A 25,646-nucleotide genomic window follows, 5' to 3' on the forward strand; every position below is an offset into this window, starting at 1 on the left:
AGGGTAACTCCTACATTGTTTTCTCCTTACCTCACGAATCTTCTGTTGACCTTCCCTGAAGGCAGAACACAGGCTGAATGCATTTGTACCATCATTTCATACAACAATCCCTATTTTCCTCTGAGGAGGGAAGAGGAGTAGGACTAAAGCAGAAGGCTTATTTTACCTACCGGGGAGAGAGAAGAGACAAGAACTTTTGTCCCACCTACAATCTTAAAAACCCCAACAGGACGGACTTGCTGACAAGTTGTTCTGCTCGGTTCTGTGTAGGTTCCCATACCACCCCCTCAGCAGCATCGTTCTGAGCGTTTTCCCGTAGCAACGCGGCTACCATCTGTGATGTGTGGTTTGCTCTCTCTCATCCTCTCCCCAAGGGCAGAACCATGCGCTTATTTTTATTTTAAACAAATGTTCTACCCAGGAAGCGCACCACGTTTCACCGTGATCAGGGGAGGCTGATAGTTCCTGAGCAACGGTACCATACCCACTCTGCACGCATCTTCAGCCGAGGCAGACAGCAGGGACTGCGTGCCTGATGCAGGGTGCCAACAGTGACGAGGCAACAGAACAGTACAAAAACAAGACATATGGAGAACAGAGAAATTGAGACAGCCCCTTAACCCTCGGCACAGTTCAAAAAGTTCATGTGAAGTCACCTCAAGCGCCTCCACACCGAAGGCTACTACTTGTGCTAGACTGTGTGTACTTCCCCCTCCTGGTACATACTCCAAGAGCACAAACTTTATGAGAAAAAACACAGAATTATGAACACAATACAAAATGTTGAAAAATAGTATTTATTAGCACCCAATTTACATAATTATATGGTACAAATGACACTTACTTGCTGCTGTAACATTAAATAAAGCTGCTCTTAAAAACCATTGCTTATTTCTGGAAGTCCATGTGATTTTGCTCAGCACAGAACGCGGGTACAGTATACAGCTATCCCACTTCACTACTGTCATATCAATATAAATACCTGCGTGGTTACCTCAACGTGGTCTCATTTTAAATGGCACACTAACATATGCAGATCTATATAATTTTAAGGACAAAATAGTTATCTGGATTATTCAGGCAAGTGAATGTAGCTTTAAATAGAACCCATCCAAGAAGTTTCACGAAGTATGAATTCCAGTGAAAAAGAGAAAATTCAGGGCTGCAATTGTGAAGCTCAAAAATATAGTGGTGTATTTCAAAATAATCTCCCTCTGAATTTTCTATCTTGTCATTTTAGATATTTAACCAGGATTTTAAAATATTGAATTTTAGTAAAAGTTTAATACTAAGTGTTTGAAGAAGCATTTTCATGTATAGCAAACTTTTATACCTTTTCTTATAAAGGCTTATCAAGTCTTTGATCTTTGGAGAATGATCACTTTTTCATTTTTTTTGTTTCCCACAAGAAGCCTTTCTGAAATCTTTGAAACACGTGAATTTTTTGGATCCTTACTCCCAAGAAAACCATTTTCTTCACAAATTAGAAAACAGTATTTCTCACTTAAAAAAAAAAAACATTCACTTTTGTACAACAGTAGCATTTAAACAAGGTAGTTTGGTGGTATTGTAGTTCTGACACAGCTTTGTACCGAGCCATACACAAACTGACAAGCAGACTATTATTCAACAAGTAGGCATTTCTCATTTGGATTCACCACTCTGCAAGACACTTGAAGCCCAATATTGTTTCAAAGTAGTCATTCAAAACTGGCGTGCAAAATCATAACCTCAGCATAATTCTGAAGGGGAATCTTAATTTCCTTTAGCTGTTTAAGCAAGAGTTCATACATAAGTCACAGTAGCCTTTTCCTATCAACTGTCATGGAAGTGGCCTAGAACAGAAGAGGAGCAAATGGAATTACTAACATTTAAGTGGTTCCTACCTGTGGCACCTTCTCTGAAAGAACTGTCAGGTAACTAAATTCAACAGGTTTTTGTTTTGCAGGGGGAATAGCTGAATGTAAACAACAACAATCCAAACTGTGATCACAATGAAAATTACTTCAATTTTACTAGTGAAAGTTCCATAATGCAAAGAAATTTGCCTGATTTTTATTTTTTATTTTTTAAATTTTTTTAACCTGACAGTTTCTTTTAAAAGAAACCAACTGAAGATATTTATACGAAATACAATGCAGGTATGTGCTGACAAATATTAATAGAAAATCTTACAGCAACAATATTTTTCTTATCACAGATTTCTGTAAGTTTCAGGTGCATGATTCAAGGAAAATGTAGCACAAGACTGCTTTTCAGTCTGTTTGGGCTATAAAGGTACAAGAAATTATTAGCAAACATGCTCATTTCGCATTTCCAGAAGAAGTGCTCACATACGATACAGTTTTCAAAACCTATGCATGTTTGTAGATGCCTGACTGCACGGAGACAATTCTAAGAGCCATACATCTGAAAACAATCTACATTCAAAAAGCACTATCTCATTGATAGGAAAAATAAAAAAATAAATTCTCAATGGAAAAATAGTAGCTTGAAGTCCATTGCTTTTCCCTTATACAATGTTTTTGGCTGCTTTTGTAAGTAATGCAAAGCAATGAAAATATTTGGCTTGGAGACAAGTTATCCCTTTCCTTGCAGAGCAGGACAAATTCAGCTGCGTAAATCTTCTCAGCTTTCCAGCCTAATAGTCTGGTGTGGGGACCAAGGCTTTCTGTGAAATAGCAAGGAACAATTTTGGGGGGGCTGCAATTCAAGCGGAAGGAATTGTCCACACAAGGCTTTGAGCAGCTTCAAAAGCACATGTGCAGGCATGGTTTGAACATGGGGGTGACCTCCCAGCATCACAGAGTGGCTTGGCAGCACAAACTGCACAAAGTTAGTGGAGCACACAACACCACGGACTCAGTCAGGAACAAGGATGGGCTAAAGTGCATGTATTACTGAATGCCACTTTAGTTCATCTATACTTCAGACTTCGTCATCCAGCAACAAATCTCTCTTGACAATGACCCTGTTCAGACCCACGAATTGTACTATGGAACTGGAATTACACCTTCTGTAGTGGAATGGAGATTCTCAGAAACCCTAAATGGTACAGTACTTCCTAAGTTTTCACAACTGACAACAGAGCAGCAAAATTAGATCAGCAGGTGGGATAAGAGAGAACTCAGTAGACTTAAATGAACTGGGAATAAGGAGGTACAGAACAGCCTTTTGGTGGTGGGAGGAGCAGGACCAAAGCCCAAACCCCATTACCCTTCAAAAAACAGTCTGAAAAAAAAACCACAATAGTCCTTTACGAAATATACCTTGCAATGAGAGTCTACTGCAGATGGGATTTTAAGATTCCAAGAAAAATATAGCCTAAAGAAAGATTCAAGTGGGAAGATTAAAAATCAGAATTCAGAAGAATGATAACCTGCACAACTGGTGTATATATATATATATATATACACACCCATATACACACACACACATACATATGTATATATATAAGCACAGGCAGAGGCATCATTTTAAATGTCCCATTTACCAGGAGCTTCCCTCCCGGGATTAGTCCCACCCGCTGAACAAGAGCACTTGTCTGAGCAAAAGCTATTTACACACAGGTCATTTGAGTCCCCCCTACTCGCCACATTTGTTCATTCGCTCTGTTGGGCCTAAGGCTATCTTTTAAAATGTGCATTACTTTTTGTCGGTCAATCCATCTTTAATGTGATGGATTAAACACTGCCTATGACTTGGTTTTCATCAGTTTCACTGTGGCTCAGCAGAAACATTGCAGAGGTTTTGCCTAGCAGTTCACGGGCCATTAGTTTCAGTAACTGTTCTCTAAACTGATGAAGCAGCCAACACAGTTCACCAATTGTAACATCTTCAACTAAAGATACTGCCGGATTTAGATAGAACATTCTCAACGCCTCCATGTCCTTATGGAAAAAGGAAGATTCCTGAAACATTTGTCAGATTTGGGCGGGGGGGGGGAACGAACAGGTTTTTCAGAAAAATCTTTGTTTCCTCACTGTCACTCAGTACTAACATCTCAACTTAACACCACTATGATGCTCACCAGCAGCAGATGTCCAAAAAAAAAAATAAATCAGTGACTGTGTCAGACTGCAACATTTTATACAAACCAATTTACCATATGTGAACATTTCACTATTATATTCTGATCTTTTGTTTTTCACTGTGTAGGCCAAGACAATTTTCACCATACAGCCACAATTTTCAGAATGTTTTTAAACGCTGTATTATAAGCAGCAGTATCTTTTCACAGTAGTTTCCATGAAGCTTATCAGAATTCCAGCTCACCCGCAAGAAAGCTGAAAAGACACGCAGGCTAAGCAAGTCACAAATCACCTGGAACCGTTGGTCTTATTCATTTATACGAGAAAGTAAAATCAAGATGACAAAGCAATATTTAGCAACATATGCAAATGGGTCACCTTGTCTAAAGTGACATAGTTTGAAATTTGAAAATCCACCTTTGACACAAAAGGGCGTAATTTGGAATCTGAACATACACTAGAATTTGTCCTTCATACAACCTGCAACCAATGGACAAGTGAATAGATCTGAAGAATCATTACGGGAAAACCTCGCTAACTTGCCGCTCTATATTTAAAGGGTTTTCCTTTGCTCCCTGTGATACCATCAGGCTAAATCTGCACTGCTTCCCAGCCTAATTCCGCTGAGATGACACAAGTTCCATGGAGGGCACGTTGGTTCTGGCCACTTAACTTGCTTAACCTTCCAGAGCTCAGCAAACAGCCTCCCTGCTTCCCTCACTGCTCAGCACGATCCAAATGACCACTGCCTACAGATCTTCAAAGTAAAAATAGGAATAATCTCATTTGCAGGAACTCTCATGCTGCAGAAATTATTCACGTTAGATTGCAAGTCTGATGTTTCTGCAAAGACTGTTCTAGAGCAGTCCTGTACAGGCACAAACACAGTAATTGCATTTTCTTCCATAACTCAGCCTACTTTACCAGGTTTTACTAGATTTACTAGATATAATTTGTATTAAATGCTTCACAGTCAAGTAGGCTCCCCAGAACAGTCTGGAAAGATGCTGCCAAACCACAGTCTGAAAACGCTTTCAAACACACATCTTGAGAGGCATTCAGAAAACTTGCTTATCAGATGGTTATGCCTGCTTTTTAATTTCTTGTCTCCTGTGGGACGGACTAACACTTCTGACAGCGAAACACTGCTGCTCTGACACATCAGTTTATGGAAAGTGCTGTTCCCCAAAATGACACTGATTTCAGATGTGTCCCCTTCCCTCACCTCCGTCCTTGTGTTTTAACAAACAGGTGTACTGCAAAAGGTGGTGTAACTAAGTCCTTTATCTGTTTCACATTTATTCAGAAGGACAAGCTTCTGTTTAATTTAAATTCACAGCTGCAAAATGGTGCTGCACAGCCCAATCACAAAGCTGTATGGTGAACATCACACTTTTACTCGAACACATCACGTATGGGACTGCTATAACATAATGTTATTTGAATTCAGACTAGAAAATAACCCACACTATATAGCATGTAGTTGTCCAGACTTCTTGGTAAAGAAGCTTTGTTTTGTTCGTTTGTTTTTAAATCAAAATAAAGATGAATGAGATCTGAAAATAATCATGAGGTGATTTTCTTGTAACTAGTAAGCTAAATCTTTTAGTTGGTGTGTCAAAACACTTTTGTCATTGAGGCACAATAAAAAGCAAGCACGAGGATTTTATAGGAGTGAGGAAAATGTATTCCACAGCAGAATTATATCTAGAGCTTCTTCCACGCTATTCCATATCATTTTGTGCAAGGGTTTTGGTAACCAAATCAAATGTGAAAGCATACAGCACAGTGAAGTAAATCCTAAATAAAAATGATAGGACTTAAAAAACCTAGTGGAACAATTTTCAATGTATGAAAGAATTGCAAATTCTCCCATTAAATTAGTTAGTAAAACCAAAATCAGTAGCATAGGCTAATATACACTAAAAAATTCTATGAGTTAACCATTAAAAAAAAAATGTACCATGTAGACTGCATACAGGAAAAAACATAATGGTAAAATGCAATATACAGAGTTGCACAAAAATGCTTTTTTCAAGAATAAGCATTAGGTCCAGTCTCATTTACATTTTTAGATGCACGTATCACATTCATTAAAGTTACCAATTAGATTGAACCAGAAAGAGCTGCACGTAAAATGAAAAAAAAATAGTGCACTCAGAAATCAGAAGTTCAAAGCTTACAAAAACAGGTTAATCATGAAACAGAAGTGAAGTATCTAGCTGTAAAAGAATCATAAAGACATACTGAAAGTGAGGGAGAAACATGAGAAGCAGCAATGCTTAGTTATATATATAAAAAATCTTATTTTGTCAGCACTAAGATTTGGGTTTGTGAGACACCAGACCAAGAAGTTTGGACTTCCTACACAAAAGCACTGTGTTTCGGGCTGGGGGGGAGGACACGGACAAACCACATTTACCAGATCACCTTCAGACTAAGTCCAACAACTCATTGCATATGCAATGGCTTTGTGGGCACCAAGACATGGAGAAATGAGCTAAAAAGCTGAAAACAAAAGAAGAGTTGTATAAAAAGAGCAGACTGAAAAATAGCTTGAAAAAAGTGGAAAGAAATGGAAATATACAGCTAGAAACTACTGCATACCTGCAGGTTCCAAATTACAAAAGTGATTAGAAATATTTAAAATGGCACAAAACATGGCTTGGAATACTGGCATGACGTTACAAAAAGAACTACTAAACATCACATAATTCCTCCTGTCAGTGAGAAGCAATCATTGAAATAATCTTCCAAAGGAAGCCTAATCGTTTAGAACATATACAAAACCTCACTGGCCAAGACAATATTAAAATGCACAAGTCTACAATCCTGCTTTAGCAAACAGATGGACTAGATAACCTAAATAATTTTTTCATCCCTAACTCCTATGATGATGTTCAGAAGATCTGGCAGGCTCATGCACAATACCCCGCAGTCCTACAAGTATGTGACCAAGTACAGTAAAGAGACATTGACATCAATTATGAAGACCAGCACAAAAATATATATACTCCACAACCTCTTTGTAAGGCTACATTTGTTTTGTTTTGTTTTTTAAAGGCACCTCATCCTCTAGCTATTGCCAGCTTTAAAAAAAACACTTTTCAGTTTGAGCAAGAGCTCAATAGTGAGAAGGAAACATCTTTCAATTCACATTTGAACAGCCACTTCTTACATTCCAATTGTAATCAGAATGACAGTTTTTAAAAACAAGCATGCTGGCCTATTAGTTTTATGTACAGCAATTTAAACAACTCTAACTACATATTGTATTGTGGAAGCAAAAGCACAACATTCATTTCATACTCACGCCATTATCCTCTGTATACACAAACTCAAGAGAACTCAATACTAAAACATTAAAATGCACCCATGGAGTCTTCCCTTACTAGACATTTAATACATGTTTACAATATATATACACATATATAATATACATAGCTTTTAGAATTTTTCAAATAAATCTTTGTAATTTCCTCTCCAAAAAGAAATAAAATAATGACAGAAAGAATATGAGTCAAGTACACAGAACTCTCACAAAGTTGAACGCTCAGTTTTGCAGCCAAGTTTCCCCCTTTTCATCATAACCAACACACTTTATAAAAACTAAATAATCTGATTTACTATTGTAGTCATCTGTTTCACGGTAAAAGTTCTAATCTTATCTATGGAAATATATTGCATATCAATATCATGAAGTGACATATCTGAATATTCTGAGCAACAAAAGGTATTCCAGGATATTTTAGCAGTAACGTGTTGCAGGCTCAAACAGCACAGGTCAATCTTTTATTCTAAATAATACAGTTAATCTAAACTCTGAGTTCAGCTTCAAATGTGGTCCCATCTCCAAATATCACACTAAAAACAACATGGTCAAACCCTATGTTGGTATCTTTCAATGATTCCTTCTTAAAAAGTGTCAGTTTAAAGGTAAATATTTTTATCAGTTTCCAGTCTTAACCTCAGGCTGGTATATGAAAGAGTTGCATGGATTGGGTTCTTTCCTACTCACATCAGCACCAGAAATAATCTCCAGCATCAATTCTGCCCTTCCTTCTGAGGAAAACGCCAGCTTCAGACTGAAGAGTAGTAAAAACTCTCATGATGACATGGAAAAGAATCCACTCACTTTCCTTTAAGAATGGATAAAATCACTAAAATATTGTTTTAAAAGTTATTTGCGACTTGTATCAACAGAGAAGCACATCCGTTGAATAACTTAAAAAAGCACTCATTTTTCAGGTAACCTAATTAATGGCATAATATACCCAGTGAAGTGGACATGTTGAGAAGTTCCACAAATGCTGAAGTATGGAAATACCTCTAGAAGTGGCAGAATCTTTCAGACTGACTTTGTGTAGGCAACTATTACACTACCAGGACTCACACAAAGCAGCAGGCATAGGTTTAATCTTCAAAAGTATTTAAACATTTCATGGTACCACAATGCCCAGAACGATACCTTTTTTTTTTTTTTTTAAGCAGGAACAGAAGGAGATGAACATTTGATAGTTATATTGTAAAAGAGTTTCTTTGGGAAATCTTATGATAATTTCTTGTGCCAGGTCTCCAAGAATAAACAGCATTATAAATCTGAATAAGTTAATCTGCTACTACAGTATATACAGACTGCTTCAGTCTGTTGTTAATTGGGACTAAAGGCTCAGCTTCTAGCCACACACTAATGCAGTCTTTAAAAAAATTATATAAATTTTTTTTGCAAACTAAATATTTGCTGTATAACACAGAAGATTTAATAAAACTTTACTGTATTTCAATTTATGTTAGTAACTTGCTTTCCTTTAACCACATCTATCTTAAGCTAGCAGCCAGGTGGCTGAGATTAAGCATCAGCTACCGCTCTCTGAAGACAATCTGCTTAGTAATACCAAAGGGATGACAAATTGCCTCTCACAAGACACAGTAATGAGCATGTGAACTGACACTTTTTCCAGGTGATTTGATTTTTAAGTACATCATGATTCCTCAGTGAGAAGCATCCCAGAAAGTTTCCCTCTTTTCCCTCTCCCTGAAGCAATTAAACCCCTTCTTTCCAGTACTCAATTTTATTAATAGAGAATACATAGACCTAGTTTCACCCAAGGCCTGCCTGGACGAAAATTCACACCCTCTGAAATAAAAGCGCCTTTTTTTTTTTTTTTTGAACTATTTGAAACTGAGAGTTTCCAAGCTCTCAGCACCAGCTGAGCTCACAGAAACCAGAACAAACTTCAATTTAGAAAACAGCACCCTGCAAAAACTAAACACTTACAAACATTCTCTGAATTATAGGGCAGGATAAGAAGACTCATGCCCGCCTCTTCTCTTTTGTGCAGCTGGTTAAATATATACAAAGCTAGAGTTGAAATGGAAGCTCTCTGTCATACAAACACTTTCGCCAGGGCATCTGCTCCTGCACTGGCAATATAACATTTGGATGGGTGGAATGCCACATCATGAATGGACTCATCAAATTTTTTGCGATGAGCAGTGAATTCTTGGATGCAGGTCTTGCTTTCAAGATTCCATAAGCGAATTGAACAGTCATGACCTAAAGAAAGGGGAAATGGTTTTCTTTATAATTCTCATGTTTGCCACCACTGTGAGAAAAGGAAAATGAAATTTCATGTACTTACTGCCGGACATCAAGTACAAGCCATTAGGATCAACAGCTAAACTTGTAACCGCATCTAAGTGAGCTACCATGGAGTGGATCAGTTTTCCTTTGAAAGAAAAGATTTAGGTTATTTTTCTGCAATTCACTGATACCTGTATTCACTGCTTAAACACAGTCTGTTTAATAATACATTAATTTTCTCCCATGATTGAATCAGGAAAAAATATGAAGCCGCCATTCTTTTAATGTTTACAGTCTCAGGAAAGATGCAGAACCAATACCACAAACTCTGTTAGCCCTTCGTTTTGTGTGGGCAAAACCACCTTGACGCTACAATCACTGTGCACGTTAAGTATCTGCACATGAGGTGACTTAAGTGAGTCTAGCAGTAAGATTTTGACTTGGAAGGAGGACAGGGACTGAGTATAGTGATAAACAGTGAAATAAACTAAATAAGAATATGGGATAATTTTAATCAAACCAGAGAGAATTAATGTTCTATTACAGTTTATTATAATTATAGTAATGATTTGATGTGAAAAATAAGAAATCATGGGTCAAACGTATTTTTTAAGCTGCTGAAAATAAAAAATAATATGAAAAACTCAGTGTTTCCTCTACTATAAATTACAGAACTATATAATTGAACAAATAATCTATTTTCAGCTTTTTTCTCAGTTTCCCTTGGGTGCTTTGACCTCTTTTTATTTAACACACATGGGGGGAGTAGCTAACTTAAAATCAACAAAAATATTGAAAGATCTCACTTTAACTTTTAGGGCAGTGTGACCTGGAAGCAGAGAAGTCATGGGCTGAAGATTATCACAGTCAGAATAACAATTCACAAGATTCACAGTAAGAATAACAATTTAATACTACTATTCCTACCAAAAATTCCTTTAAAATCACAGCATTTTTAATCACACATCTTAGTGCAACTCTCACTACAAATTAGAAAACACACTGCAAGTGTCCAGCTGTTTCTGCAGAAGAGATATGGAGAAATACAGTACATCAAATTGAGAATGATGCCCTGCAAGGGAACTTCTACCTCCAATCCATCAAGCAGAAGTCTTTAAAGAACTAAGGAAGTGCCCAAGCTTCCTGCCCTCAAATCAAAATAGTTCAGACACACACAACGAACATAAGGGCATGCAAACTAAAAAGAAGCTTCCTTTCATGCTAATTACCCAATACATTTTTATATAGACTGGCAATTTTGGGGCTCTACCAATGAAAAGACAATTTCTTTTTCAGAGAATATTTAATTCTTCGTATCCCTCAGCATTTGTTTGAATAATATTAATCATAATGAAATTTTTGTTATGTCCTACAACTACTATGACTAAGTCCTGCCAAAAATATGCATACCTGTATTGTTGTCATAGAATTTGATGTGTCTGTCTTCGTGAGCTGTGATACTAATTGGAAGAGTTGGATGACTGATGACTCTATTTATCTGACAGGAGGAGCTGACTGCTAAGAAAAAAAAAACATACGTATCAACACATGTAAATTGCTAAGTGCTTTGAAAGATTGCTACTAAGAAATAAATACATAATCAATCTTATCTGCAATACAATTTTTTCCCTAACGTGATGGAAACAACCGAAAACCTTACATAACCTGTTTTACTCTAAAATACTTTCCAAATTACGCGCACACAGAGGCATAAACTAACCTTACAAATGAGTGTAAATACAAATAGGTACGGTCTAATTTTTTGCTACAGTTTTAGATGGGCGCATCAGGTAAGAACAGGGAACCAAGAAATGAATGAAAATACAATTTTTGCATTCCCCACCTCCACATTCCTCCTCTTGTCCAGCTAAACTTTTTCCATAGCATACAGGCAGTACAGGAAAAAATAACATCATACGCTGTATGTTTCAAAGCAAACAGGATTGCTCTCACAATCACAGAACAATACCCATCTACCATCATTTGATACACACTGATTAAAATTCTCATTGAAGAAAAGCATACTCAGCTATTCATGAGAGTCAGCTTCCTAGCATTCAAGAATCTTGAAAAATCATTATTTCATATTTATACACACACACACACAAACTAGGAAATTATAGGAAAGAAAGATATTTTGGAAGTTCATTTTTTGATTAGAAACCTAGGCACTGATGTGACACACAGACTACTGGAAGAGTGGTCTTAAAGAGAGACAGACTACCAGGCAAAACACAGCCACTCCACAAATTAACAAAACACAGTTATGTTTTTTCATGGAGGAGTTGACTGTATCCAGTTAACCTGCTGCCAAGAACACTCAGGTCAGCTGATCAAAATCTTACAAACAAACAAAATAAAAGACCACTATAGGATCTGAACCTACAAAATGTGCCAGCGTCCACAGGACACTTAAGAATTATCAAAAGTGTTAACTGAGCCAAAAACATTCTTATTAGTAAACACCCCTAGAAGTACTAAAAGCATGAGGCTGCATCACAGCCAGTTTTCCTCAGTTTTAAAATGCCAAACGGAATGAGGCCCCCACTGAACAGTAGAGTCCCTACGTGGTGGTGGTAGGGCATTTCAGGTGATTCATTCTCTTCTTGACTAGTTCTTGTATAAGATTTTTTTTTTTTTTTTTAAATATACCTAAGTTTTATAGTACAGTTATGTAACTAAAAACACTAAACAGAGACTGCTGGTTATACCATGGTCTTCCTTTTTAAAAAGGAATATTCCTAAATAACAGTAATGAGGAGGAAGTGAAAAGAAATGGCAAGAAGAAAACTTCCACTGAATAGAGGTAGGTGATTTAGGACTATTTTTTTCAGACAGAAACAAAAGATACTGGACTACAAAAAAAAGTAATAACGCAAAGAAGGGAGATGGGATATTCTGTTCCCTGTTATAAAATGACAGAGTTGTTCAACTACTTTTAAAACAGACAAGCAAAGCTAACAAGAAGGGCCTACTCCCTTATAAAAATATAATTGGACAGTAGAATTCACTGACATAAAACTTTTAGGTGAAAAAAAGTTATCAAAATTTTAAGAAGGACTGAACATTTATGTTGTTATCAGTTTACCATTTTGGCCTGAATATGAAACTTCAGGCTTCAGCTCATTCTGGTCCCTTTCCTAATGCCAGGATAAAATAATTTATTGATAGCAGGCTAACTACAGTTTCCTCCAGAGCATCTGATATTGGCCACTGCCATAATCCAAAGCATTATGTAGGACTTTGTGAATACTCTTTCACTGGAGTTCTGTTCATCTCCTATGGAGAAAACTTCAAACAAAGACCAACTGCAAATGAGTCGGAAGTTTATATAAAACTTAGAAAAGTGATAGCTCTGACAAAAAATATAAAGGAAGTCCCCCACATGCTCCCAAATTTTTAATAAATTCAACTTTAGATTTGCCTGGTATTACCTCTGTCTTGCAATTTTGGACTGAAGAGAGAACAGAAAATCCTGAAGCTGAAAATATCACTGGGCTCTATTAAAGAAGCCTGGGAAATCTATGCTTTTCCTTCTGTCACTATTTCTTGAAGGATAATTTAGAGTGTCTGCAGTTGTTTCTTCTACCTTCTTTCAAAATTGTATTCACTCTTCTGCTACTGAAATGCCCACGTGCTCAGATATAGTAATAGCAATTTATTACTACACCTTAAAACACAGCATTTAACATAATTCATGTTTCAAGTTATCATAACTTGTTATCTGACAAATAATAACATATCATAAGTTATCTGACTAATTGCCTGGAAACACTGAAAAGACCATTAATACCATCTCATCTGATCTTAAGTAGTATTTTTTTTTGGATACATACTAGTATCTACTCCAGACTCCAAGGTGAGAATTCGTTGTCGTGTCTCCATGTTAAAAATGCTAGTGTGTCCAGTGTTAAATGATGCTACCATGAGGCTTGGGTCACTGCTCACGAGATCTATTGATGAAGGGATTCCCATTTCTAGAAAATAATGTAGAGATTATTTTTGTAAGATTCAACTGTTAAAAAAAATGAAAAGAACACTAAGCACTTTGACATTTAAAGGGTCATGATTATGAAAGGAAATGTTACATTTTTAAAACTATACTATATATCAATCTAAACAGATTGCCCTGAATGATCACTTCTTTAACCCTATTTTTCTGGTATGCATATGAACAATATTCTTTACTAAGATGCTCTGTCTGGAACTGGGGCTAGACAGAAATCTACTGGCAATAAGAACCTTCACTCCCTAACCCCCACCCCCCCACCCCCACCCCATCCTTTTTATTCCTTTAACTCTAAGACAAATTTTCAACCAAACCTCCAGTTTAAGGACATAATATCAAAGTGGTAAAATCATTTACAAGACAGACAATTTCAAGTTGTTATTAACCTGGACAACTTCAGAGACTTAAAAAGAAAAAAACAAAAAACCAAAAAACTTTCCCGATCTACATTTTATATGCTGACACTAACAGCATGGAAAGTTACATAAATACATTTTTCAGCTCATATCACAAAACTTTTTCCATTGTGCCTATTATGCTATATATATATATATACACATACATACACACATACACAAATCTGATGTCTTCACACTGTGGCTACCTAAGCATGACAGAAGGTCAGATGAGCAGATCTTGGGTATAAGAAATAAGCTTTAAAATTTCTCTCAAACATACTGGTCTCTACCAACTATGTGAAAGAACAACATCAGTTCCAACAGATGTCAGGAGAAGGAAGAGAGGTATAGAGTGAGATACCCAAGTTAAGTGACCTAATGTCCATTGATCCAGATAATGCAGGAGTATCATCACCTCTCTCAAGGCTCATGGGAGAAACATCTTACTTGCATGCCCTGTGTGCTCAGAAATGTTAAGTAACTATAGATAACACAGTAAAGCCAAAAAAGACTGTCATGAAGATGAAACCTGTACTGTTTTGAAGTGACCTTTTCTATCACTGCAATGCCTGCTTACCTGCAGCTTCCTGGTAAGCCCACATGGTTAATCTAAAGGATTTGAGAGATGACTGCTGAATATTTTAGAGAGTTTGTTCAAGTTTTTAATAAGCCATAGGCAAAATTCTGTTTCAAAGAAGAACCTTTGAATTTCACGTCTGAGTTTTAATTCACAGTTTAGAATATAAAAAACCATAGATTAATTCTATGAGTCAAGACTATTCTCCCATTTGCCCCTCATTAATTTAATAACTTCAAATTAAAAAAAAAAAATCTTCCAGGAAATCTTCAAAGTAGAGAGGTAGGCAAGCTGGAAGCAAAGCAGTTACGATTCTGACAGAACCCTGCAGACTTTTGGAAACACAGTTTTGCCAGAACTGAACTGCATGAAACGTTTCTATTTTGCTCAGTCTATTTTAACAAATAATGACAGATCTGATCAGCTTTACAACATAATTCAGAAAGTCTGTTCAGTTCTGCCAAAGTTTATTTTGCCTTGAAGTTTTTCGGAAGAACCAAAGAACTGCCTTGGTTTGTGGGTTACCTTTAGAACCATTAGGTGTAAGATGGTTCTTAAGACAATGTCAAGTGACTCCTTCTAGAGCATTTACTGAAACAGCAACTCCAAGAAGTTAGGCTCTAAAGAACAGGATTTTGGTCTGTGCATCATATTTTAGCAACTAAATCCTAAACAACTTAGGATTTAGCAACTAAATCCTAACTAAATCCTATTTTTTTCAATAAGCAGCACTTAGGGTGACTAGATTATTGCTTTTTATTTAATGCACAAACTAGAAAATCAATTGCAATCTGGCAATTCTATTTCCTTGTCAGTGCCACAAGGAACCCCACCTAGAAAGGTGCTAGGACACTGCCCTGAGCCTAAGCACTGACTGTTCCAAATTGCTCTTGCAATAAGGGATTTTTATTCTGGACAAACCAGAAGCAAAGGCCTAATGGAAGCTCAGTCTGAATATCAGTTATGGAGGAGGTGCATTATACTCCATGGATCTAGTAATATCAGCAGATAAGCTGCAGTAATTTTTAAATGTGTGCATCCCCCTGTGTGTAGGTATCAATATTAGCTGGTGTCAAAGGAGAAGAGACTCAAATTTACTACCCCACAAAAACACTCATTAAGATAAAAAATCCAGTAGACATGGAAAGTAGACAGGAAAGATTTCTACTCAATAGCCAAAATTACGGCATTCTGAATAGTGGTAATGAACTTTAAGTTAGGGCACTTTTTTGTACCTTGATTATCGTTAAATATATTGAGAGCTGGAGCAATTTCTGTAGTTTTCCATAAACGTATAGTGCCGTCTGCTGAACAGGACAACAAACGCTGGTGTGTGCCACTGTAAACCAGACCCCACACTGCATCTGTGTGGCCTACAAAAGCACCTCTTAGAACAGAAGGATCTGTGAACAAAAAACATTTCAGAACAAAGATTGCATTAAGTCAATATTTGTATCTTGGTCTGTGTGCTTACAGACCAGCCTCAACAAGCTAGTCCATAAAACGAAACAAAAAAAAAAAACCAACCAGGTCCTACCAACATAATAGTCACAATTATTCTGGGATGAAGATGCTTTAATTTCATCAGCATACATAGTATTTGGTTTGTAGCTAATGGAATAAATCAAAGTTTAAGCAGAAAGGACAGTATCAAAGTTTGGAAAACAGACTTTCATTTCATAATTCTCTCTCAAGCAGCCATTAATGGCATATTCATCTTTTTTTCCAAAATACAACTTCGAGGCCAAGCATATCTGAAGCTATGAGAAGTGAAGAATGTTTCAAAAGCCAGACACAAGGCTGAGACCCATTCAGATCTGGTAAACCTTACTGAACTAGGTCTTTTTATCAGTTCACGGAAAACATTAACAACTTTGGTCTCAGACTATATAACCTCTTTTTATCTCAACTGCGCAGAGATTTGTCAGAGAAAAGAACATTAAAATACACATTTCCTGCACTTGCCGAGTATTTGGTTTAACCTTTTACTTTTTCAACCCAGCTGTTTGTCAAAATTGTGAAGAGATGAAAGCACTTTTATGAAAATGACACATTGCATCTTCTCATTAACGAGTATCAGTATTAAAACAAGAATTCACTTAAACTAATTGAAGCCAACATTCAATTTTCTCTTTTAAATTTGCCAAGAAGTATTTCTACCTACCTATTATACTGTTTTAGCCACATAACATTAATGTCACTAAATGTATCATTTGTTGGTGTGCTTGACAACGTACCATAAGAATCATAGGGGTCGATGTTTGGGTTGGTTGTATTCCAGCCATGGATGAGGCCATCAGTTCCCCCACTATAACACTGTTCGCCATTACTGCTCATCACCACACAAAGCACTGGTCCACTGGAAGAAACCCCAACCCCCAACAAGTTGACTATTAACATTTTCATTAAGTGATGAACAATGTCAATCGAATCCTCAAATTTCCACAAAAAACGCAATAAATTTGCTGCACTGTTTGCAACAGAAATTCTGCATTCTCAGATCATATGCTACAACACTTCCTACAAGAAAACCTCCACAATATTTGGTAACATAACTACGGTCAGAACAATTTTGTCATTATGAACATGAAATATGAAATGTCTTACACTTTAAAACTATAGGCTTTGTTATTTCACTTAAGTAACTTTTTCGTTTTTAAAAAATTACAGGCTTCTTCATGAAAATGATTCGGTAGATTTTAATTCACTGGGAACAACTTCATTCTACATATGCACATATCCAACAGAAAGTCAGGAGATACAATGATGAAAAGAAAACTTAGTTGAATTTGAACTGTATAATTGTTATGATTTTCTTTAAAAAACTGTGCTGTACTTAGTGTCAGACAAAAAAGATCTATGCAGAAAGGAAATGAACATATGCAGGTGTTTTACATAACATGGGAACTAGAAGCACTACATGAAAGCACTACTGGAAGCACTAGTAGTTGACATGGTAGAAATTTTAAAAAATTCTGTCTCTGTTTAAAAATATTCTATTTCTGAAAATACGATAATGTTCTTAGCAAATACTCACTTATGTGCTCTGAAGGTATATATTGGCTCTACATCAAGAGAAGCACTCCTAAATGAGGTACAAGAAAATGTTAACATGTGTACAATCCTACACAATGCTTTACAAAAATCTGCCAAAAGTGCTAAATTCTTAAAAACAATGCTACCTCTTTTGAAGTCTCCCCCAAAACTCCTTCTCCTAACATGATTTTTTTCTATATCTAGTAATTATTTGCATTGTTTCAAAATATGATAGGATTTTTGTTTATTTGTTTATTTAAAGACTTGCAAGGTTGAGAGTTCAAGATCTCTCACAGAGCAATCAAACCAGTAGGTGCATCAATAGTGGGAAAGGAGTGGAGGGTTATCAGTATCAGTTGTAATATGTCATATTACATATATTTATACCGAAGCTGTAACACAGTTAGAAATCACTTTAACTACTGCTCAGGTCTTTACCAATCAGGGGTTTGTCATCAGAGACTTCAGGAAGACCAGAGGCTTTGCCTAATCTTCCTGAAAGGTATCATGTACTACTCCCCCAATATGTTAGCCCTGCTAAGAATTTGCTTGTTTCCTCATGGCCAAAGCAACATGAAAGAGACACTGTACAAGCAAACCTAGCAACAACTCATCAATGCCTAATTCTGTACATAGATACATGCATATATATATGTGTGTGTCTATATAAGCTTATATAGTGTACACGTGTGTATTTATATACAGATGCAACCACACTAACAAGGCTGCATCCAAATATCTTCACTAGTAAATTAATTTGCAATGATATCTACACAGAAAATACAAAAAATGTTGGTTTTCATTTTCAAAAATAAAATGCATCAATGAACATGTGTAGATTTCTTCTGGTGCTCTTTAAAAATCTCCATAATTCTCTAAGAGCTTGTTTTCCTGTTCTTAAATTGAAGAAAAAATTCACGTTAACTCCCAGATGAAGCTCCATTTCTATAAATAAAAATGTTTTAATGGAACAAAACAAAAAATCTTACTTTTTTGCTGGGGCTGTTTTTTGTAAATTCCACATTTTTAATGTATGGTCCTCTGAAGCTGTTATTAACACTGGCTCAACCGGATGAAAAGCCAGACCTCTTATTCCATCAAAGTGGCTTCTTAATGTGAATTTGGGGTTCCAAGTCTTTCTCAATGCATCCTTATTGTTTGCTATCTAATAATCACAATTAAAAAAAAAAAAAAAAGAAAAAAGGCAAATTCACAATTAATTTGGAAGGCATAAGGAAAGGAAATCAGAACTTTAGTTTGGCATTTTCAGTTGTCAAATTACCTCGCCTATTTTTCATAACAACCTGTTCTTGAGCAACAGTCCATTTAAAACTGATTAGACTACTTAAAACGAGTATGAAGGTAGATGTATTCCACAAAGGCAACGAGTATACCTCTGCAGCAATGCGCTTCAAGCAACTGAAATACTCCACGTCTACTAAGTTACATGATTTAAAAGCTGGAAAGTACTTTTCTGACTGATACTTCTGTAAACTTGATTTAGTATTTGAAAGTTGATCTATACCTACTGGCTCATTCATTAACACTGGGCCTGAATCAAGCGGGCTGTGGTCCCTAAGTATTGGGAGTACCATCAACATAGCGTCTCTAAAGTAAAGATCTAATGGAAACGTACAAATGTCTTTGCAGTGCAGAAAAGAACACCATCAAACTTACTCATCTAAGGCAACACAAGCTTCTGATAATGCCAGACAAGTAAACTGTGCCAGAGGAGGAAAGAAAACCAACAAAAACAAACAACAACAAAAAAACCTCAGCTACATACTAAGTATATAACTGGCAAGAACTAAGCTATCATATACACAGACAATTACTGAGGAACAAATGCCACCAGATCCAAAAAGAAAGCCCTTTAAAAAATAACAGCTACTTCAACACTGCTCCTCCGAACAAACGACGTAAAATGCCAAATAGACTTATGATTTCATCAATCAATACTGCCATAGTTAAATTTACCTTGCCATAACCACTGGAAACGGTCCATTAATAAAACATTGACATAAACAACTGTGACTCAGATATTGATGATTTCATTACAATAAAAGCTATGGATAATCCCATATAATTTAGTTTCATTAACTCCAAGAAAGAGATGACTATTGAGAGACATTTTGAGAATGTCAAAGAACACACAAAAAAAAGGTTAAAACAAAAGTGCCTTTTTTACATTTGGCTTTATTAATAAAACTACGCTTCACTTACGAGGTTCCATAGATTTTAAACAATGAGAAAGGAGGCACAGCAAACAGCAGGTTTGGTTTCATCACGTTTCTTAGTAATTATGCACTGTCTGCTCAGTGAGACAGCTCAGTTTCTTTGCCAGTCTACGGAGTTCAGTTGGCTCAGAGGGAACAGACAAATGCTGGAGCCGGAGCAAGGATGGGGCAGGACTGCAAAGTTAGCTCTGAGAGATTTTCTGGAGACTGGCCAAGAAAGTCTCAGCAAAAAAGGTACAACACACAGAGTATGCACAGATGTCCAGAGTGGAATTTGGCTGCCTAAGGACAGGCATCTAGCACCTATTTAGGTGATGGAGGGAATGGAACCTGACCTCCAGCTGCCGTACCAGAAGCACAGGTCCTGTGTCGTATCTGTCAAAGCCACACAGACACCTCAGTCACCTAACAGGACATGCCAGTTCTGACAGAATAGTATTCCCGATTTGTTTCTCATTCATTCAAAGATGCTCTTCCAAAAGAGTGCAAGATGATTAGCTTAAATATTGGGAAGGAGATGGAGGGCAATCCCAGCCAGCGGACCAGCAGCAGGGGTGGAGACAGACCCTGGCCTGTTTGGCCACCCCACCAACACTCCTCTTCACCGAGGAGACTTGCAAGAGCTGCAAGAAGCTGGGTTATTGGCAAGGCAGCTAGCCTCCTTTTCTCTCTCCCCACTAAAATAAAACAGTGAGGCAAACTGAGATTTGAAAAACAGATCTTGAGGGGGGTTTCGACCCCAAAATTAGCTCCTGATTTGGCTTTACTTGTAACTGTAACGGCTGTGTCTAACTGTATAATGTATACAGATAACTTGAAAAATCCCGAAATAGCTATGGTATGCAGTTAGGATTATGGACAATTCTGATGCTCAAAGTTAAAGGCAAACAAGCAAGAGCCTACTGCAGACGTCCCAAACCTCTGAGTCAGAATATAATGTGTTATTGCCAGTATATTATGCGTAATACTTTTGTAGCTTAGATACTTTTAGGTACAGCGCTCAGTCTGTTACAATTTTATGAAGCTTCTTAATCTACCTGGAAAACTAAGAAGAAAATAAATAAGAACCAACTGAAGTAAACATTTGTTAAGACAACAATATGCAATATTTAAGGAAAAAAAAAAGATGAACAGTACTGTTTAGTTAAGATAGTACTAGTAATCTGGGAAATTTCACCTTGTTATGCCCAAAAGGAAAGTCTTCTCTTTTAAGTAATAAATTAATAACCTACATTACTAATTTAAAACCATTCTTTAATTTACTGCCAACCAAACCAACATTTGAAAAACCTAAACCATAATATGAAGTAGCATAATACTGCCATGTTTTGTAAGAAAGGAATCCAGTAAAAATGACACTGAAAAGAAAGGGCCTGAAAACAGGAACCTGTCTGCAGCTCTTGAGAGAAAATGAATTTAAAGACTGATCCACACAAAAACTTCCAACTTCATTCTCTTTGTGATACAAAACTGACACTCAAAAAAACTACTAAATTTCTACTAATCCTACTAAATCCTACTTGATTCCCATTTGGCAGGTATATACGAAGTAGTCCAAAATAAAAGCAGATTATATTATTTGTAAGCTAAGCTTTCAAGGAAGCTTGAAAGGGAAAAACTAATCATTCATTTTGTTTCAATAAAGAGTACAGCGACACGAGCAAAAAGCTTCACAAACACTTTTTTCCTTTATTGTCAGCACTGGAAAAGATAAGGGATAAGGCAAGCACAACTACGAATCCTGATCACTAGACTTAACACAGGATTTAGAAGTGAACAAACAGAAGTTAACACCATGCAGGATGGGATGTGGGTAGATAAAGAATGATAGATTCTGTAAATAAAAGCTCTTAGTTCAAGGTATGGAGACACAGACAAACACTACAGTTTATACAGACACCTGAACAATGAAGTCAGCCACTGAAAGCATTAAGCTCCTGTACAGGTGGTTTAGATGTGTTGTGTCCTCTGAACTTAAAGAAAATCAGCATCTAAGTTTTCAGCTTAACTAGAAAAAAATGTAATCTGTAAATCATCTTACCATCTTTTTGTAGACAAAGCTACGAAACATTAACAAAAAACTTAAGATCTGAGAACAAGTTAGGAGATGATGCTAAGATACTAAATCTTAGTAGAGATGTTCTATTTCATTGCAGTCCTGATGATTCACAGTCACATGCTCAGAAACTTGCTTTAGTAGTAGAGCGTGTTTCTACAGTGTCACTCTCAAAACATGTAAACTTTTATTAACTATGCAATGTATTGCTCTACAAGTGCATACAAGGGTAGAGCTTCAAACTAAGAACCTGAAGGTTATTTCTGAAATCTCAGATTTTATTTGTGACAGTAAAATCCCACATGGTCATTACTGAATAGTCAAATTTACTGAAGGCATGCTTCCTCCCCAACATGCAAGACTCAAAAATTTTATCTATAACCACTCAACCTTGAGAGAGCTGGGCAATGCAACCTAAAGACTAATTTAAAGTTGGTAAATCACAAAGATGATGATTAAAAGTAATAAGCTTCTTTCCAAGAAATCATAAATATACACCAAAAAAAAGTTCAAAAAAACATTTATAAGAAAGATTTTTGATACAAACTGAAAGAAAAGGAAGCCATACGTTACACACACAGACACAGAAGTGCTGGCCACAGTGACCTGCTAAAAGTCGCTGGTGCAACTTCCCATTTGAGAAGAGACTACTGTCCACACCAGATAAGGTCAGCAATATCTCTCCCTAGCCAAGTATTAACCATCTTCAAGGACGGAGATTCCACAGTTTCTCTGGGCAACTATTTTTTCCCTTATGTCTAATATGAATCCCTCATGCCATAATTTTTTACTGTTTCCTCTTGTTTTAACACCTGACATTACCAAGAAGCTTGGCTCTATCATCCTTGTAAGCATCCTTCCAACACCTGTAGGGCTGTTATTAGAGCACCCCTTAGCCTCCTCTACATCAAACTAAACAAGACCAGTTCCCTCAACATTTCTTCATTAGTCACATGCCACTGGAGACCCTCCAATTTCTCCACAGTCCTCTTGAAGCGAAGGGACCCAAAACTGCATATAGATACGGCCTCACCATTAATAACCACTTACATCGTAAGTCAGCGAATCTGCCTCATTGGCTACCGTGAGGCCTGCCAGCTCTCCAAGACCCAGTTCATTTTCAAGGGCTTCATCTGTTCCCATAATGAAAGATTTCCCTGAAGAAGGAGGGAATGTTAAAGCTTCCACTGCAAGAAAAAACAACAAAAAAAAGAAACCATGAAGCATGGGTTTACACAGTGTTGATTTATAAAAGCATATTTGCCACTTCTGAAATACTAAACATCTCTCAAGTAGTTTAGTGCAAAAAGACATAAAAGGATCCATAAAAAATAGACTTCTAAAGCGTATCATTGTACTTACCAATTAATGGCATCCTCTGAACACTCTCAAGTGTGCATGACTCAAGACAGTAAGTGTAACTAGCCACAGAAGGGAAGAGTATGCTACCATTCGCCCATATATAATGCAAAGTAACACAGAAAAGCTCAGGCCCTTCCCCAGCTCCCCTATAAAATATGCAAACAGGACCTGTAGAAGCAGAAAAAAGGACCCAAGAAGAGCTGATGGGAGCAGCTGGACTTCCTTCTTAACACTGTATCTGCACGTATTCAAAAGCATGTCTACAGCGAGGCTTGTTTACATGCACTACCACCTAGCAGTACGTCTGGAAGCTGAGAATTCACTGCTACTCGTAAAATTACTGTAACTGCCAAATAGGTCAGTCACTATTTAATTCCGGGTTTTTACTAGCAGTATGCAATCTTAATAATTTACAGTTGCTATAGCATGCCTATAGGAGCTCCATTCACCAACCCATAAACATATCCATAGCCAGATTCACTAGAAATGGAAGGATAAAAGGCTAAGAGGAGAACAGTTCATATAAGGCTCTGCATCAAGTGATACAACTGGAAAGAAACTATGCCTTCATGAACTTCGCTCTATGACAACTCTCCAAAACTACAGATCACAAAAAGGGGACTGAATAGATAAAAATGTGCTATCTTCTGAACATGACAGACTTTACCTTATGTCTCAAATTACAAGGGTTTTTCAGTAAATTACTTCCCAATCAAACCACCCCCCTAAAGTTCCATTGTAAATAAAAGACCTTGCAAATACCATTGCTACCATGGAGAAAAAAGGAAACACCAGCTCATTCTCAGCATCTTATTTAGTCTAGCAGCATCAACAGTAAGTTAAAACTGAACAAACCGTGGCTTACAGTGAATAGCCTGATTTATTCAGGCTGCTTCCCCCTTGTCTAAAGGCGTCAGGTTCAGATTCTATTCAATTCCCCTCCAGACCATCCAGCAAAAACTAACCCAGTCTACGTGATCTTTCCATTCCACTCATGCACCTCTATGAATTGTCCTGTTTGTTTTCAATTACCCTTTAAAATCAAGTAAAAACCCTTCAGCTCTGCTGTTTGATTAGGTCTCTTAGTTATTACCTTTTAATTACAAACACCCCTTACCTTCATCACCCTGAAGTCTAAACTATCACTCTCTCATTCTCTCTTTTGACCTTATGATGCAACGTTCCACTCAACACCCAATACATACAGGATGTCAAATCTGGAAAGTTACTAGAATTAAAAAAAAACGTATGCCAAAAATATCAGCAGGTCTCAGATTTGCAAAAGGAATATGCAACTAGAAGCTTGTAATACTGAACTCAGACTAGTAACAGTCAACTGTCCTCTCGCTTTCCTGAGAGTCCATCTGAGTCTCTAAATTAAAAAACACAATCTTGAAAGGACATGAAAATAGAGCTCTGCAAATACGTCTCTCAGTACATGGGAGAAGATTGGAAAGGAAACATTCAACCAAAAATTCCTATACTTCTCGAAGTGTTGCTAAGTTACCCCCTTCTTTCATAAAGAAAATCACTGAGCATGTAGGAAACAGAACTACTGAGATCTTCACTAACTATGCCACACGGCAGGCCTTTTTATGCATCTTAATTATAACTTGGCCGACCTACTTCTTCACACTCACTGCAAGACCGCTAAGTCAACACCATGTTTTGCTCATTTTTCTAAAGACACATTCACCATTTAAATAAAGAGCAAGATACGATCTTTTACAAGTTTATATATCCTAATATATTTATTATGCTGCATATTACAGCAACTCAGATGTTGAACCAAATGCATGATTTAGCAACTTAAAGAGGCAATATTAATGAAGGAACTCACACACTATGTTTTGCAAAAATGCATGGTTTTCCATACTTGGACCGAGCCACTATGAGAATTTTTTGAATTTTTGGAACATCTTGTGCAAATTAACACACTGGCAAGCTGTAAGTCGTTCAATATTACTGTATAATCACCACATGCATTCCAAACCTATACCTAGGCATGTGTTTACCTGCAGAGCCTCTTTTATCTTTGAATTAAAAAAAAAAAGAACATGTGCATATGTCTATGTATACATATCACACACACAAATTATGTGCATAAAGAGACACACATATCAAATGTATATTCCACACCTGTCTGCTAGAGCTGAGCATGAACACAAGCAAATCAGTTAAGATCCCCATAGTATAAAGCCACCAAATGCCAAAGAAGTTTTTTCCATCATGTTCAAAGGTATCCACCCAAGGCTTTTCTTAAATTGTCTTGACCTTCCTAGTAAAGACTGGAGGGGAGGAATGGGAATTCCATTTATTGCATTTAGACAGAACTTATAATGCCGAATTAGCATTT

At 36.8% G+C, this 25,646-nt stretch overlaps 1 protein-coding gene across 5 annotated transcripts in view; it reads right to left on the minus strand.

Moving 5' to 3' along the window:
* Nucleotides 1-778: 778 nt before the first annotated feature.
* Nucleotides 779-25,646, minus strand: part of STRN (striatin) — a 69,574-nt gene continuing 44,706 nt past the window's right edge. For 3 of the 5 annotated variants that reach the window (XM_083831620.1, XM_083831618.1, XM_083831622.1), the window contains 9 exons: nucleotides 22,979-23,115; nucleotides 18,625-18,800; nucleotides 17,637-17,684; nucleotides 16,837-16,958; nucleotides 15,835-16,002; nucleotides 13,452-13,592; nucleotides 11,026-11,133; nucleotides 9,674-9,760; nucleotides 779-9,588 (listed from right to left, as the gene is read on the minus strand). In XM_083831620.1, the coding sequence (XP_083687746.1) occupies nucleotides 9,419-9,588; nucleotides 9,674-9,760; nucleotides 11,026-11,133; nucleotides 13,452-13,592; nucleotides 15,835-16,002; nucleotides 16,837-16,958; nucleotides 17,637-17,684; nucleotides 18,625-18,800; nucleotides 22,979-23,115 (1,157 nt within the window). In that variant the 3' untranslated portion in view covers nucleotides 779-9,418. The remainder of the gene's footprint in view (nucleotides 9,589-9,673; nucleotides 9,761-11,025; nucleotides 11,134-13,451; nucleotides 13,593-15,834; nucleotides 16,003-16,836; nucleotides 16,959-17,636; nucleotides 17,685-18,624; nucleotides 18,801-22,978; nucleotides 23,116-25,646) is intronic. The other 2 variants (XM_083831621.1, XM_083831619.1) reach the window with 1 other exon arrangement.

The sequence above is a fragment of the Anser anser genome, assembly GCF_964211835.1.
Source record: "Anser anser genome assembly, chromosome: 3".
NCBI classification, from domain to species: Eukaryota; Metazoa; Chordata; class Aves; order Anseriformes; family Anatidae; genus Anser; species Anser anser.